General features: G+C 44.0%; 1 protein-coding gene across 3 annotated transcripts in view; it reads left to right on the forward strand.

Annotated features, from left to right (window-relative positions):
* Positions 1–342: 342 nt before the first annotated feature.
* The window catches only part of phip (PHIP subunit of CUL4-Ring ligase complex), a 34,712-nt gene continuing 18,187 nt past the window's right edge, over positions 343–16,867 (forward strand). For 2 of the 3 annotated variants that reach the window (XM_076755780.1, XM_076755781.1), the window contains exons 1-16: positions 343–508; positions 622–680; positions 766–795; positions 947–1,006; positions 3,997–4,147; positions 4,391–4,489; positions 4,795–4,955; positions 8,362–8,583; positions 10,744–10,844; positions 11,244–11,314; positions 11,680–11,780; positions 12,260–12,300; positions 12,861–12,959; positions 13,686–13,842; positions 14,608–14,742; positions 16,637–16,765. In XM_076755780.1, the coding sequence (XP_076611895.1) occupies positions 469–508; positions 622–680; positions 766–795; positions 947–1,006; positions 3,997–4,147; positions 4,391–4,489; positions 4,795–4,955; positions 8,362–8,583; positions 10,744–10,844; positions 11,244–11,314; positions 11,680–11,780; positions 12,260–12,300; positions 12,861–12,959; positions 13,686–13,842; positions 14,608–14,742; positions 16,637–16,765 (1,656 nt within the window). In that variant the 5' untranslated portion in view covers positions 343–468. Of the gene's footprint in view, positions 509–621; positions 681–765; positions 796–946; positions 1,007–1,306; positions 1,606–3,996; positions 4,148–4,390; positions 4,490–4,794; positions 4,956–8,361; positions 8,584–10,743; positions 10,845–11,243; positions 11,315–11,679; positions 11,781–12,259; positions 12,301–12,860; positions 12,960–13,685; positions 13,843–14,607; positions 14,743–16,636; positions 16,766–16,867 lie in introns of those variants that run through there. The other variant, XM_076755782.1, reaches the window with a different exon arrangement.

Below are 16,867 nucleotides of genomic sequence, written 5' to 3' on the forward strand. Positions count from 1 at the left end.
CGTGATAAATGTAATTTATCTACAAAGTAGCAGCCCTTCTGCAGCAATGCATCTCTCCTTTTAGCAGGCTGCCATTTCTACCTCCCCTCTACAGTGGCGTGCGTGAAACACACAACTTGTATTCTTCCGCAGAGGGCTTGCGCTTTTTCTTTTGAGGGGGAGGGGGATTGGAACAAACGTGCTTCCTCAAGCGAACGAAAACCACTGAAATTCAATCCGAGGAGCAGCGAGGCCGGGAACATCTTGGAGGCTGTTTCTTTACAGCGAAAAGACGATGTTTCGCGGGGTAAACCTTGGCGCGTGCACTAATTGCCGCCTCGCGGAGGGATACTCGACGCAGCCGGAACTTTGTGTGAGCTGAGCTGAATGGAGGCAGCCTCTTCCTGGTGGATAAACAGTGACAGCTACAGGGCAGCCACCTAGACCCACCACACAGGCTCTGGCGCTGCCCTGGCAAACAACACCAAAATGGCTTCAGACAGTACACACATCGCGCAGTTGACTTCTGGTGAGTAAAGGAGATCGGAAAATATGTCATGGTTGTTTTAATATCCCCCCAATTTCCTCGGTGCCCTCTTCTAACGCAGCTCCCGTCCTCTTCTCCCCCTCCAACCATACCAGAACTGTACTTCCTAATAGCCCGATTTCTAGAAGCTGGACCGTGTCAAAAAGCAGCCGAGGTTGGTGTTTTTGCATTTTAGGAGAATTTATAATATGTCCGAAATCGTCATGGGGTGTAATTTTGTATTTTTATCCTATTTTCAGACCCTGATAAGGGAGGTGGAGGAGAAGGAGGTAAGCAGTCAGCAATACGAGAGAGATGCTTCTCTCTGCACTGTACTTGGTGATGTTGCTTTTACTCTGATTTGTCGTTTACTGTTTTAAAACATCACTCGACACGTTTATGAACTGGATGATCACACTCGACACTGTTTTTCCACCTCAGCTGCTACCCAAAAGGCTGGACTGGACAGGGCAGGAACACCCCGGGACGTACGAAAATTTGGTAAGGGAGCTCTATAACTGAGGAAAAAGTTTTTAGAGAGCAAAATAAAAATTGAATTTCCCGCAATTTTTAAATCAGGTGGCAAAGAAAAAAAGCGAAAAGGACTTTGCAGGGCGAGCTGGCTGCGAGTTGGGGCCGTCCGGGGCCACCGGGGGGTCGGGTCCCTGCGTCCCGTGCACCGTGGTGTGCGAGTTGGGTGCCATGCATGTCCAAAAGGTTTTAATAGTTGTTGGAAAAATGTGTGTGAAATGCTGATACGTCATGAGTGTTGTGGTGTAGGAGCGCCAGGATCCGGAGGAGGGACTCCCTGCGCCACAAGCCAGAGAGAGATGGAGGCGCTCTTGTCCTGCAAGAGCCACATTTCGTGTGCATGGGTTGAAAACACACAGGGGGGCAAGAGTTAGAAAACAGGACATTTTGAGGGGAATATAAACAGTATATTCAGTAAAGCTGGAGTCACACGGCTCCCGTCTGAGGGGAGGCTGCCGCCCGGGCCGCTGTGGACTCCGCTCTGGATGGAGAGCAGCTTTTTGGGGGGGGATTGTGGCGCAAGCTCGGACGGAAGAGAAGAGGCAGATGAGTTGAAGTGAAGATGCGAGGTAACGGAGCTCATATCTTAATATAATCGCGCTATTAATTGACGTGCTAATTGTCATGTAAACAAACGGGGCTCGCTCGAACGCGCCGTTTACGCATGGGGGCGTGGAGAGAATTCATCATCGCTCACATGTTTATTTCTCGGCCACTTTTGCAAAGAAGTGCATCCCCACTTTTTTTTTTTTTTTTTTTTTTTTTTTTTGCTATTTTGCAAGTTTTATTTTAACATTAATATGCAAATAATAAACGTGGCCATTTTGATCCGTTTTTTAATTTAATATTTTTTTTGATTCTCCTCACTTACGCGCGCACACACAGACAGATGCAGACCCCGAGACCAGATCGCACGAGGTGTAGATTGACCAGGATGCAAATCTACACGTTTAAGAAATTATTGACAGCGTCTCTCCGCCTGCCTGTGTGTGTTTTCTCTCTCCCTCTCTCTTCCTGCTTGGCTCATTCGACTCTCCGTGCCTCCTCCTCCTCCTCCTCCTCCCATTCCCAGCCGTTCAGCCTGCCTCCTGTCCATTGTGCATAATTTCCCCTATTGAAAAAAACACTGCGGAGGGTTTTTTAATTATTAGAGCAAATGGAAAACGGGGTGTTCAGAGGCAGGGGACCTCGGTGTGGACGTGTTTGTCAGCCGTTGTGTGTTGGTTGATGTCTGGGCTGGTACAGAAAGGGGGTTGGGCGACAATGAGGAATCACCGCTGACTTCAAGTGATATTGTAATAATAATCCATATTAATTGCGGTTAATTAATTAAGGCGGATTAATTAGATCTATAATTATTGTAATTTTTGCATGTAAAATTGATCAAGGACACGATATACAGAAAGAAATGACCGTATTTTTGAATGAAAATAGCAGGTTATTATCATTGAAATCAGATTTAAATCGATTTAGCGATTTTTGTTTTTTTCACCTTAAACGATGGCTGGACTTCAACAATGGCTGCTTTTAACTGGAACTGTATATGAAAGAGAATGATATCCTGAATAAGTGATATTTATTGATTTTGGAGCAGTGGATTGAAGGTGATCATTGCACTGAGGTTAACTTGTGCGTAGGGCCACGTGCGCTCTGGTGGTGCTGTTGTGACTGTGGTCATGTTATCCATTGCTCCACAGGAGCAAGTAAAATGGAGCAAATTGTTAATGCATATCATTCATTTGATGCGTGTGTGTGTTCGTTCGCGGTGGCTCTGTGTGTGTACCTGAGAGCGGATTGCGCCCTGATGTGTGCTTAGAAACACTGATCACGTCTCTGAACCAGCAAGGATGTGAAAGCAATTAAGGGGTCATTAATTGTGTGCGTGTCACAGAGACAGAGAATATGTGTGTGTGTGTGTGTGTGTGTGTGTGTGTGTGCAAGTGACTGCTTTCATTGTTTAATTTCAGGCTTATTTGACCTCGTTCAGACATTTAAATCAGCTGATTTCTGCATGTCTGGTTTAAATGAATACATTTCAAATAATCCTGGGATGAACACAGTGCTGCATGTTTTCTGTCTCGTCCTGTGGTGTGTGTGTTCAGAGGTAGGCCGGTGCAGGAGTGTGTTTATAAAAGTGTCTGAGCCTGTGTTGCATGCCACACCCCCCCCACCCCCCTTCTCCTCTGCTGTCACTGTACTGCAGATGAACTGTATCCATAATCCATTTAAAAGACAAAAAGCTGAACTGCATTTCAGCCTTTGATTTGTAGCGGATACCATTTCACTTTTTTTTTATTTTGTGATCTCAATATTTAATAATTAATTTTGTGCTCGTCATATATGTGAAATGTCATTGTGTAAAAAAGACGGTTAGCGTTTTATTTCTTTTTTCCTTACTAGCTCTGTTTATTTCAGTTGAACTCCCCGGGGAATAGTTATTGACAGCGCTTTTAAAAGAGCACCTTTTATTTTTGAAATTCTCTGGAAACCAACAGTTGTGTGGGGTAGTGACCTTGTGTTAAGACTCTCCTAATTCTGCTGTAAATCATTTTATTTTAGAGTTTGAAACTAAATGGACTCAAACCAAAGAAAGATCTTAATGGTCTGCAGTCCACAGTTGCTTGTCAATACTTAATTATTTCTTTTTTTTTTAAATGGAGTAGGACTGAAAATGTCTTTAGGCGGTTTTTGGGGTGATAATGTGGTACGATGTTAATCATAACACGGAGGTTTTCTTCTTCTTGCCGCTTTCATCAGAGTCACTGCCGGCTGGGCAACAAAAAATGCAGCACGAGTACGAGTTTGATGTCTTCACATCAACGTTTGCCAACAAAGTGACTTGAAGACAATTCTTTTATTTTGCCTTTTTGCTTTACTACCCTGCTCCTGTCTGACTGGCATTTTACCAGTCTGACTACATGCTGAGCTAAGTGTGTGTGTGTGTGTGTTTGTGTGTCCAGGTGAAGCTATACCGACACATCAGTGCAGACCACCTGCTGCAGGTCTGCTCCAGAGTTTGTCCGCTGCTGGAGAGGGAGGTCCCCGCCAGCGTGCCCGGACTCACCAGCCTGCTGGGGGCCGGCAGGCAGAATCTCCTCCGCACCACAAAGAGTGAGTGGATGTAGTATATAGCAGGACATGGTAAAGCACATGAGCTACTTCCTTGTCCACATTATGCAAAAACACTCACTCAGGCAACCACTGTATTACGTCATTCTGCGTGTGTTCGCAGACCTCATTGAAATACATTTGTTCATGTGCTTATGCAGATATTTAAAGGCACGCAGTGTGGACGAGTCCTAATACAAGCTGTACAATGTGTGTCTTTATACATGTCTTTTGTGTTCTCCCCAGGTTGCAAGCATGTTGTGTGGAAGGGCTCAGCGCTGGCTGCGCTACACTGTGGGCGACCACCGGAGCCGCCTATCATCTATGGGAGCCCACCTAATATTGGTAACAGAAACACGTGAATTTTGCAGGACAAAAAATGACATTCGATCATTTTTACTCTTTGTTTGTGCCTTTAATATTCAGTGGATGAGTCAGATCTTACATACTATACTGTCGCTGCTCGCCAAGGTCTTCTGTGCCAGTCGCATTTGACAGCAGTGTTATCGATTTCCTTCAGTTTATTTTATACACATTTGTGGTTGATTTTCACGTTAAAAGCCTCCATGAAACGAGTGTGTTTTCATGAATTTGCTGCTGATTTCATCACATACCACCATGTCCTCACCGTGTCTTTCCTTGCCGTCCAGTCGAGACGAGCTTCGGCCGCCGACTGAACGGCTCCTACCGTCTCCGGCAGCTGGTGCCCACGGCCGTGTACCAGCACATGAAGATGCACAAGAGGATCCTGGGACACCTGTCGTCCGTGTACTGCGTCACTTTCGACAGGACGGGACGACGCATCTTTACGGTAAAGGCTGCAGCGTTTGTGTGTGTGTGTGTGTGTGTGTGTGTGGATTTTTGGCCGTGTGTAGGCCTCGGCTGGGATACGTCACACTGCTCGCGATGTGCTGGTGTGTTTGTGTCCTGGTGTTTAGAGCCCATTCAAAGTGGTTTCAGTGACATTGTTGTGTGCTAGTGTCTCCCCTGGATTTGTTTAGTGTCACCTCTTGTGTGCTGTGTATGTGTTTGATTGTTACAAGCTGTCTTGCGACGATGACCGAGCGTTTGTGTTCCCTGTCCTAACAGTTCTGGTAGGAGGTAATTACTGTTTACCTTGCTGTGGTGGGGTGCCTTTACTGAATGACTCAAAGCCATAGCTGGATTAAGCCTGCAGGGAAGCAAATTCACACATCTTGAGGATGATAATTATATTTTCGAGAGGGGGAAACAGGGTTCCCATGGTCTCTGAAAAGGAGGAAGTTGACCTTTGCCCTCTGGATGCCCCTCGTATACACGTGCAGCCTTGGCGTCCTTTTCCACGTGGTTTGGTTGGAGCATGGGTGAAGTGTTAAATATTGAACGAACAGTGAAATGATGTTGATTTAATGCTGTCGTCCTTCTGTTTGGATTCTTGAGTCAAACACTGCCTGCTGCTATACACCATTTTCAGCTTTCACTTCTTAAATCTCTAAAAATGGCTGGCTGCTGAGAGGGAGGGGGTTAGATTGACTCTCTGTCTCTCTTTCCCTGTTATCTCTGTCTTCCCACCGTTCTCACTCACGCAAGTGCATTGCTCTCTCTCTCTCTCTCTCTCTCTCTGTCTTTCTTTTTGTCTCCCCCGTCTCTCATCCTGCGCTGCCCCTCCTTTGTTCCCTTCTCTCCCCCCTCCCCTCTTCTTGCTATTTCTCATCATAACTGGAGAAAATGTTTCCTCTGAGGCGCTGGCTAAGTGCCAGAATTAAAATTCGTTCTTGGTCTCCCTCACTCTCTCCTTCTCCCTTTTTTTTCCTCCACTCATTTTCTCTCTCTCTCTCTCTCTCTCTCTCTCTTGCTGCCTCCTTTCATCACAGGATCATTTTTATTTATATATTTTCTTATTTTTGGATCTCTTCACTCTTTTTCCTCAGACTTTGCTGCAGTGGAAGGCAGATTGAATAATTATTGACTATTTCATTTAGCCCAAACATTCACTGTGATCGTTTGTGATCAATAAGCAAGTGTGTGTATATTGGTTAAACAATGAATTGGCTAACAGCCATATTGATTTGTGTAATTTAGCTTTAGAAATGGCTGCGAGCTCATTATCATGGCCACTGGGAAGGACAAATTTGACTGGTTGTTGTGCATTTTTAGTCCCTGTGGCGGTAGTTAACATAATTTGACATCTATATCAACAAGTCTCCGGCGTTTACCGGCCCTGCACCTTTCAGGCCTGGCATGTCAGTTTGTCGCCCATCTTCCCACAGCTGTAATTTGTCCCAGAGCTTTGTCTAAATCTCTAAAAGGACTCTTGGTGTTTTGATCAGTCCACACAAAATAACAGCTCCAGTCAGAATCTGCTCCGTGGTGATGGTGATTATGATTTATTCAAAGGAGGGGGTTGGTGTTTTCATCTCACATTTCCTCTAAAATCTCTGCTGATACTGATAGCGTGGCCCGTCTTATTAGATACTTTGCAGATATGAAAGGATGCACGTTTCAGCACGTTCTCAAACGGACTAACCGGAATCGAGTCTGCTGTCCGATCTGCAAACTTGATAATCAGTTTCGAAAAATAGCGCAGTCACATTTTGTATGTGCACTCGTATGTCTGTTATTTATTCTTGTACCTCGTCATTTTCTCATGTGGCTCTACGAGTGTTTCTGCCGTCTTTATTAAGTCATTTCTTCATTTCCTGCTGTACAAATCACACAAACTAAGGTGTTTTTCTAAAGTGAAGATGTCACATCGTGTCGCACTGTGTTTTTGCATATTGACAGCGGTTACCTGTTGGCTTTAAAAATGACTTTGACGTCGTAATCAAGGCGCAGATGGGTCTGACGCCACGTTGAATCGCAAACCTTTTAACCCCTTACAAGCTGGATCACAGCCAGAAATTCTCACTTTTGTCCCTGTGGGCTGTTTCCACGTCTTGATTAAGGCTCTTGATCATGTTTTTGAACCCAGACTAAAGACTGGGTAAGAAACTGCCTTCTAGCTACCAAGCTTCTTATTGGCTCAGCTTTATGGATTATTTATTATTATGACCCTTTAATCGAAGCGTTGCTTTCATGTTCCTGTCTTTGTTTGCATTGTTTTTTACTTAATTTAGTGCTTAATAATTAATATGCTACTGAGAGGGGCCTCTCCAAAATTGCCTTTTTGCTGGAAATCCACAACAGCTTTTGTCAAAATGAGACGTCTTAGTGAAGCCGCAGCCAAAACACAGCAGAGTTTCTCTACACTTTGAGATTACTCTATCGTCTTTGGTGCAGTTGTACTTCAGCCGGAGCGAGGCGTACACATGGAGCAGGCCGGTCTATCTCACTGTGGTGTGAAAAATCTCAGTTCTGAACTGTCTGGGTAGTGAGTCAGTGTGTCTGTTTTGTCCTGTAGCTTGTGGTTAAACGATGGCGCTGAATGACATTCAGTATGCCTACCTGCACGCTGGAACGCCAGCAGTGTGAATCACCAAATGAATGCATTAGTTGACATGGTTGTTTACATGCTCTCCAATAACCCAAATATACATGATATCTGTAATCATCAGCGATTTAATGTAGTTTAGCCAACAGAAGGCTTTAAGAAATAAAAGATCAGAAATTGTACTTACTGGTTCAGCATTTATGAAGTTAATGTATTCAGTGGAGTTTTCTACAGCTGTTCTCTGTGTGTAGCAACGCCACTTTACATCTGAACTTCCAGATGTGTGGGGGTGTGTGTGTGTGTGTGTGATCAACAACAATTCGACTAATATATACCGACACCACAGCGACAATCTGCCTTTCAATTGAGCAGTCCTTACTCTAATTTTATCCATAATTTGAAATGAGATAAGTCATGAAGGTGATTAGATGACAGCTGCAGTGTTCACATGTTACCTTTTCTGCTAATAATCAAATTAGTAGCGTGCACATAAATGCACCGACGGCACTTGAGCAGATGACGATCGAGTGCCTTGAAACGTTCATTGTCACTTTTGGACACACTGCAGATTAGTCACCTCTATTTTCTGCATCTGAAGAACCTCTTCCCCTCTTCTGCTTGTGCCGATCTGCTGACAGTCTAAGGCTGCCCACATATATTTTAAAATCTTTCTGAACTTGACATGTTTAATTTGTATTACTAGAAGTGTGCCTTAGAGGCTGACACGCCACTTCTCAAAATATATAAAATACTAGTCTTCACTCACACCATATTGACGGTGCTTTCTTCTGTTTTTTTTTTTTTCCAGGGCTCAGACGACTGCCTTGTTAAGATCTGGGGAACAGACGATGGGCGCCTGCTAGCGACGTTGCGTGGCCATGCCGCTGAGATCTCCGACATGGCCGTCAGCTACGAGAACACCATGATTGCTGCCGGGTCCTGTGACAAGACTATCAGAGTGTGGTGCTTACAGACCTGCGCCCCTTTGGCTGTCCTGGAGGGACATGCAGCCTCTATCACCTCACTGCAGGTACGCGGATGGTCAGTGTGTGCGGTTTGTTGTATGTGTCTGTCTCTGTGTACTTGGTTTGCTTAAAAAGAGGATTGGAAAGTCACTGACAATATTTTCAATTCTTGCACCAGCCTGTCTGCATCTGTAGAGTGTGTGTGTGTGTGTGTGTGTGTGTGTGTGTGAGTGACAGTCACTGTAGAAACTTCATCCAAACTGGACAGTTTAAACGACTCTGACTGGCAACAAGTTGCAGCTTTGCTGATATCTTTATCTGTATTTTGCATGTTGGCTCATTTTTGCTCGCAAATATGATGCATTCAGTGTAATTGTATTCGTAGAATACCCACAATATTTAGATCATGACAAACTGAAACTGTAGCGCAGTCCACTGTGGATTTTACATGACGAAATAATTGGCTGATATTTGATATGTAGTAAGATGCCAGTATTAGTTCCACAAGCAGACTTTTACAACCAGAAATGTATTATTTATGTTTATATATGCGTTTTCTTATTGTCAAGAAATCCCATGAAACTGGGTTCCTATGTGGTATTGACAAGTATGGAAATTAATTTCAGTAATTTCCAGGTCTTGATAAGTATAGAAAATAGAAAATAGAGAACAGAGAAATATTTGTGTTTCCAGACTGTTGCCCCTGCTCCGTTTTCTCAAGTATAAAATTCAGAATTTCTACAAATGAATTCATCATGCTAACAGTGTTTTTCATGGCGTTTCGAGAGAGCGGGCCAGAGCAAGCCTGATGTCACTGAAAGCAAGACAAGAAGTGTGTTGTGCAACTGAATGCACACTCCAACAGAGAGCAGCCTCTGCGCCTGTACGTCACAGCCTGTAAAACAGCTTTGCCTCAAGAAAATGTGGCAATACCTTTGAATTGTGTGCCATATATACATAGCACCATGTTTGAGAAAACACTAAGCTTGTCTGAACATTTATGAGTCATACAGAGACGTGGTCTTTTCTAAGGAAACCATACCTATATGTGTATTTCCATTCAACTCATTTTCAGTAGTTATTTATAAAATAATATAGCATTATTTATTCAGTGTATAATATGAGCACAGGTAACACAGCTGAACAGCCACAATGGCTCCTGTAAATGTAAGTTTTCTGAGGGCTGGCTTGACAGTCCCAAATATAAAGCCTGGCTGGCTGGTGTTAATGGATTCATATGAGCGACAGTACCGAGCTGTAAACTTCTGACAACTGTTTGGCAAAGTAATAGTCAGAATGTAGCACACACGTTGAGAAGGGGCAGGAGTGGCTCAGGAAGTTAAGCAGTCATCCACTTATCAGGAGGTCGATGGTTCAATCTCTGGCCCCGGCATTCTGCACGTTGCCTTACCATAAACTGCTCCCTGTGTGTGTGTGTGTGTGTATGTGTGTGTGTGTGTGTGTGTGTGTGTGTTAGACAAGACGAGAGAAGTGCTCTATTACTGCAGTCCATTTGCATGTTAACAGTTGGTTTTCAAAACCATTTATTTGCATAAGAAATATGTCAAATATGAAAAATGTACTGAGTCTGGAAAAGTGTGGAACTTGAAATGGTAAATGTGAAGTAACTCTGTGAAACAGATGGGAATTGCACTTTTTAGTAAACATTACTCAAAGAAGAGTAAACAGAGCATTTGTTGGAGATGATTTCTCAGTGAGGTAATACACACACTAGTAAGTATTTATAATAGTAGGTAGAGTTAAAGTGGCATTTACTCAAGATAAACTACAGTGTCCATGGTCATTGTAATGAAGGAACACGTCATCCACATCAACAGTGTGGCTCATTCATGGGTTTTGAATAGTTTTAGGGCTACAGTGGAGGTCTATGGCTCAGAGGAATAAGCTCTGTCAGGCTTTGGCCATGCAGGCAGTACTTTTAGGTGGGATCAGTTCATTGTTGTTGGTCTTCTTGTGGGATTTGCCAGCATTCAGAAGAACACAGAACATTTCCAGCTGCATTCTGTAAATGTTTGATTATACACAGAGATTGATGCGTCCTCCATGTTGCCTTTTTAAAATTTGTTTCTGAGCTTTTATTATTTATGTTTCCACATTTATCTGTGCGTCCGTCCTTTCCTCTTTTTTTTTTTGCTGTAGTGTTAGCAGCGTCTTATGATTCCCTATTATGCTGAGCGGTAACCTCTAATTGGTTGTTTTTGCAGTTTTCCCCTCTCTGTAGCGGCTCCAAGCGCTACCTGTCCTCCACCGGAGCTGACGGCACCATCTGCTTCTGGCAGTGGGATGCACGCACGCTCAAGTTTGGGTGAGAAACACAAGACGCACACAGTATGCACGGCCTCACCTGCGCAAGTGCCGCTCACACCTCTTGCATCTAAAAGTTGACAAGCATTTTGTGAAAATCGTAGTTTACAGGGTTTTTATTGTGCTGTGTATTATCTTTATGTTCTCTCCTTATGCAGAACAGTCTTGATCAGACAGTATTGATTGATTGATTGATTGATCCGTGCGATTTGGGATCCTTTGTCGCGTTTTTTCTGGCTACTGCCAATTTCAGCTTCCAGTTTTGAGTGTATTTGCTTTGCATTTTCTTCAGTGCTTCATAGAATCATTTTCACTGTTTAACGTGCTGAATATGCCTAAAATAATACGGTGGATAAAGGGGTCATTTTAAATCTGTATTTCTGTGTGTGTGTGTGTCCAGTCAGAGGCCCAGTAAATTCACGGAGCGTTCCAGACCTGGCGTCCAGATGATCTGCTCCTCTTTCAGCGCAGGTGAGGCGCAGCTTGCTTTTGATATTCATGCATGCTTTGAGAGGGAGGGGAAGTGGCAACAGAGCTGAAAAAGTGTGCACAATTAGGCCAGATTAAGTGAAGAGCTAGCAGTGGACCGGCCGCTTGTCAGTAAGTGTGGAATAAATCTGCGTCACAGTATGTTTCTGTTTGGAGATGTTATTGACCTTAAACCTGAGATTGATGACTTTAAAGTTTCACTTGCGCAAAGTTTGCACTCACTCTGTTTTTTTGTTTCACCAGTTTGATCTGTGAAGTGCATATGAAGTTTTTTTACATTATACATGTAAAGAAATAGTACTGTATGCATGGATTTTGTTCGATGCTGTCTGTGTCTGTGTGTCCAGGTGGTATGTTCCTGGCCACAGGAAGCACCGATCACATCATCAGGGTGTACTACTTTGGGTCAGGCCAACCAGAGAAGATCTCTGAGCTTGAGTCCCATACAGTGAGTCAACAAGTCTATTGTTTTGATGAGGAATCAACAGGTTTAATTAAAGACTTGATTTTCCATTTAAAAAAAAATGTAAGAACCACTTTTTGTATCCACCTCGGTTTACAGATTGTTTCTAAAAATCCTATAACGGAGCGTGAAAGATCATTCTTGACCTTGGAAACAGTAGTGTGACCAAAAACACTTTGAACTTGTGTCTCACAGACTTCCTCAGCAGATGGAGTCTGCCCAGTTGTCATGGAGATGTTGTTGTCATGAAAAAGATTGCTTATTATTCTCCATGACAACTGAGCGGACTCCTGCGGCTGAGGAAGAGGGCGAGATGCAGTTGAAAGCTCTGGAAAGAGTAAGTTCTGGAGCGATTTGATGTTGAGACTTTGGAAAAAAAAAACAACTCTAACATGATTTATTGGTAGTACACGATGAAATTGTCATGACTCGTGTTGTTTTTCTCCTTTATTTGTCTCACTTAGGACAAAGTTGACAGCATCCAATTTTCACATGGCAGTGACAGGTAGGTTTGCACAGTTGATGGGTGTGTGTGCGCATGTGTGCACGTGTGTACGTGAGCCGCATAATAGGTGGAGTTAATTTTTGTGTGTGCGCCGCTGTGTGTTTTTATGGAGCCTCCGAGTGTTGTAATGTGACTTGACGATGTCAGCAGAAACACCAACTTTACTTGCTATTTGATGCATGCTCCGAAACGCGTCCTCTCGCTCACAGACACACACTTGCGCATATCATACACTCTCTGGGTGTTAAATTGTGTGCGCCTGTGTGGAGTTTGCAGAAAAACAAGCTCAGCTGTAATTCCCCTGGGTTGCTGTAATCTCAGCAGTGAGAGAGGTAGACTGTCTATGCAAAAAGGAGAGGTGGAGGGGCGGAGGGGCGGAGGGGTGGAGGAGATGGAGGAGTGGGGGTACATACAATTAATGTACCCTGATGTGTGAAGATGAAAGCATTCATTGTACTGCAGAAAGCTAAAATAGAACTAGTGTTATATTTACAGTTCAGCCGCTGCATGAATCTGTGTTCACAAATCAGTGTGTGTGTGTGTGTGTTTGTGTGTTTTAGGTTTGTCAGCGGCAGCAGGGATGGTACAGCACGAATCTGGCAGCTGCAGCCTCAGGGCTGGAGGAGCATTCTGCTGGACATGCAGACCAAATTACCCGGGTATGTGTGTGTACGGCTGTCAAAGTCTGGCTTTTCCACCAGCGCTGCTGTGCTCGGAGCTCAGAGCTGTGGGTTGGGATGATCCTGTGGGTTATAATGTCGCTCTAAATTTGACCAAAATCAATCATGCTGTGTACAAAAGTGCCAGACCTAAAGGGTGTGAAGGCTCCCTGATGAAAACTACACACTGGATTGAAATACAAACATTTCAGGAGAAGTATTTAAAGAGACTTAACGCCCTTTGTGCTGGCAACAAAATGCTTTTCTTGAAATTATTTACCCCTGCCTTTATCTATTTAGAGCATAGTGGCCGACTGCATGATCGACAGCACATAAATAATTAAGTTCAAGGGGGAAAAAAAAGATCTTCACACCTGTGGCGTGGAGCGTGACACAGTGATTGATTAACCGACTGTTCACAGACAGAATATAGATTTACTGCAGCCATCACAGACAGTGGATGAACGGAGATGACAGGCTTTCTAAGTCTTTATTGCCTGAATGAACACAGCAAACATGAGACAGCAATGAGAGTAAATACAAATTTTAAGCAGGAAAGATGTAATTTTTGTGATAAGAAAAGCTTCGCTGTTACAGAGTTACATGCACGTACATCTTCACGGTAAAACGAGAGCCGTAAAGTACATAAGTACATTTCATGACATTGTAAGTATTTTGCAACTTGTGCTTTCTTTGCCGTGAGTGTGTGAACATCTTTCCCGACAGGAAGTACAACCCTCCTCCGCTGGAAGACAAGGTGACCAAGCTGAAGGTTACCATGGTAGCATGGGATCGCTATGACAGCACAGTAATCACAGCGGCCAACAACCTGACGCTGAAGGTGTGGAACTCCACCACCGGCAACCTCGTCCACGTCCTCATGGTATGTAGCGATCAAACATGTTCACGCCGTCACAGCACTCGCAAACACAGACACACACGCGCAAACGCAGTATGAAAAGTAAACTGTCATGGGAAGGTTCTCCCAGAGACTCTCCTCAGTGATGCATTCAGTGACATGGGACATTTGATAGCTGCCTTAAAAGCAATGTGTTCAAACTAGAGTGCGGCTCAAGATGCGTTTTTCTGTTCGAACCTGACCCCGGTCCGAAAGAGCAGTAACTGAGCCCGACACGCTGAGTTTGAGTTACCCGGCCTGCCACGCAGCATCCTGCACCCTCTGTCCACAGGTTGTTGCAAGGCTTAATTTCCAGTCTTCTTGCTGTTGTATCTTATCAGAGCCCCACACATTTTACATTTTACATAAGCAACTGCTTTGTTATTATCTGCATTGACGACTAAATTGAAATGCCTCCATGCAGGCGACTTCGCTGCCTACGTTTTCACTTACAGAACTTAAAAGCGCCGTGTCTGGTAGGCAAGCCCAGGCGATGTGACTCAACCATCTGAGCCCTAGGTCAGGTATCCACACTCAAATTCAAACTCAGAAGAAAAGCCAAAAAGAAAACGTGGACATTGGTATCATCGTCTCTGAAAACTCAGGTGTCAGAGAGCCCTTAAACACACTCACAGGAAGAGTGACGAACCCTGAGCGAAAGCCTCATTTTGTTAAAAAACACTGATCACTTCTTTGTTTGCTTGTTTCCTGGAGGGTCTTAATCTAGATGTTCATGTTGGTTAACGACAGGGTCATGAGGACGAGGTGTTTGTTCTGGAGCCACACCCCTTCGATCCGAGAATCCTTTTCTCTGCGGGGCATGATGGGAATTGCATTGTGTGGGACCTGGCCCGAGGAGTTAAGATCCGCTCCTATTTCAACATGGTGAGACTCTTGACAAACCCTCTGTCTCTATGTCTCATTCTCACTGTCCTGCCTTTGGTTATATCCACACTGATGTTTGTCCTCCTCACGTGTGACACAGATGTCACCTTTTCTTATGCAGCGAATCAGTAAAAAGACACACGGATTAGCATTCACTTAACTCATTCCTTGAGTCGTTGCTTCTCGCCCGCTACACATGCTTTCCCTTTCCTTTCAGAGTATCACTGTTCGTCTCACACTCTTTCCCTCTCACCCGTCACTGTTCTTCCCCTCTCTCATTACTTTCACTTTCTCTCTTTGCTGTCTTGCTTCCTCTCACCTCCTAGCTAGAATTTCCCCTGACACTTAATGCTCTGTGTGCGGCTGTGGGCATGAGTCCAGGCTAGAGTGGAATCATGACACCACACTGATGCGCATATGTCACTGGACATATTCACATAGTGCGTTAATCATTGTAGTTGCTGTTGTATTTCCTGCATGTGTCTCTATGGTAACCAAGGACAACATCAATCACAGCCTCATAACGAGTGAGTCACTCAGTGAGCTGATCAGCCCGTCATATCTTGGTGTTGATCATTCTCTGTGAATGGTGTTGTTTAATAACCCAAAGTGTGTGATTGTGAAATGGCCTAAATTTCAGTTTGAAACTTAAAGTGAGACCATGTAACGTTTGCTAAATAGCGCCCCCTGCAGACACAAGGACACAAGTGACAGTTGCAGGCTAATGGTGAAAGTTGAAATGTAGTGTAAGAGTAGCACAAGTCGTGATGAATCATAAAGTCAGGGAACTGACTCTAATGTCTGTCACACAGCAGCTTCTCTGTTGCTCATGTTAGCGTGTTAGCATGCTCAACACTGGAACTGAACTCATGTCCTTCTGACTATGAATTGAAATTTTCATTTACAAGAGGAAGGATGTGGTTTTCATTCAGTCATGCTTAAATGGAGCCAAGCCAGTTCAAGCACAGTTGCACCGTTGCTTTTCCATGTGACACGATCGACGCACTGCATCTCGCATCAAAAACACCCATCGCAATGTGGCTTCAAGCCCACATGCACCGCTCATTCTTGATTTTCCAAACTGGCTGTGAACACTGTTTCATCAGTGTTTAGTCCTTCTTTAACTTATAAATATGAATTTGTTTGCTTCCCCAAATTCTGACAGAGAATTTGTACTGTACCCGTCAGTATCTGGATTTGCTTTGTCTGGTGATACAACTATTCACCAACTTCTAGTTCCTGTCCTGCAGCCGGCTTAAAACATGTGTCCTGTCCAACATCTGCTTAAGTAGAAGATGATTGAAGGTTCAGTGCGTCAGGTTCATCCGCGTTGGACCGTGCACTGTGTGACTTTAGTGCTCTCTGGCAGGTGTAGAGTCTTTTTAAATCGAATAAGGCACAACGAGGCAAAAACTGTGAAGAATGAGAGAATGAAGCAATTGTGAGAGTGAAGGAAAACCCACAAAATGAAGTAAAGGCTGGACTGTCAGAAGAGTTCTGTTGATGAAGTTTCAGCTTTTGCAGGTGGTGCTCTGCTTTGTCATAGTGGATATCCTTGCGCTTGCTATCTATCACACTCTATTTATGTTCCTTTCGCTGCTGGAAATGATATTCTGCCAGCCTGTTTTTACCTGAAACTCAGCTATTTTCACCTGGCTACTGGCTGAATCATAAATGTGTTTTCATTTATTATTAAAGTCAAATCTTGTAGAACAATACTTGTAAGTGCCAATCATGTGGCTTGTGGAAAACTGCATCTGATATTGTGTTCTAGACATTGTGAGTTGACTGTGTCCATGCCATACATCCACAGTTACCTGGAATTTTCCCAGGTAGTGTAATACAATGATTACAGTGTGCACCTATTTTCATATCTCCCTCTCTCTGTGGGTAGATTGAGGGCCAAGGGCACGGAGCGTTGTTTGACTGCAAATGTAGTCCGGATGGGCAGCATTTCGCAGCCACCGACTCCCATGGACACCTGCTCATCTTTGGCTTTGGCTCCAGCAGCAAGTATGACAAGGTAAAGCAACATGCTCACCTGTTCTGAGTAAGACCAAATGCCCGTATCGTCATCTGATCATTCTTCCACCCTCATTGAAAGTATACAGAAGTCTTAGCTTTA

The sequence above is a fragment of the Chaetodon auriga genome, chromosome 18 (assembly GCF_051107435.1).
Source record: "Chaetodon auriga isolate fChaAug3 chromosome 18, fChaAug3.hap1, whole genome shotgun sequence".
Taxonomy (NCBI): domain Eukaryota; kingdom Metazoa; phylum Chordata; class Actinopteri; order Chaetodontiformes; family Chaetodontidae; genus Chaetodon; species Chaetodon auriga.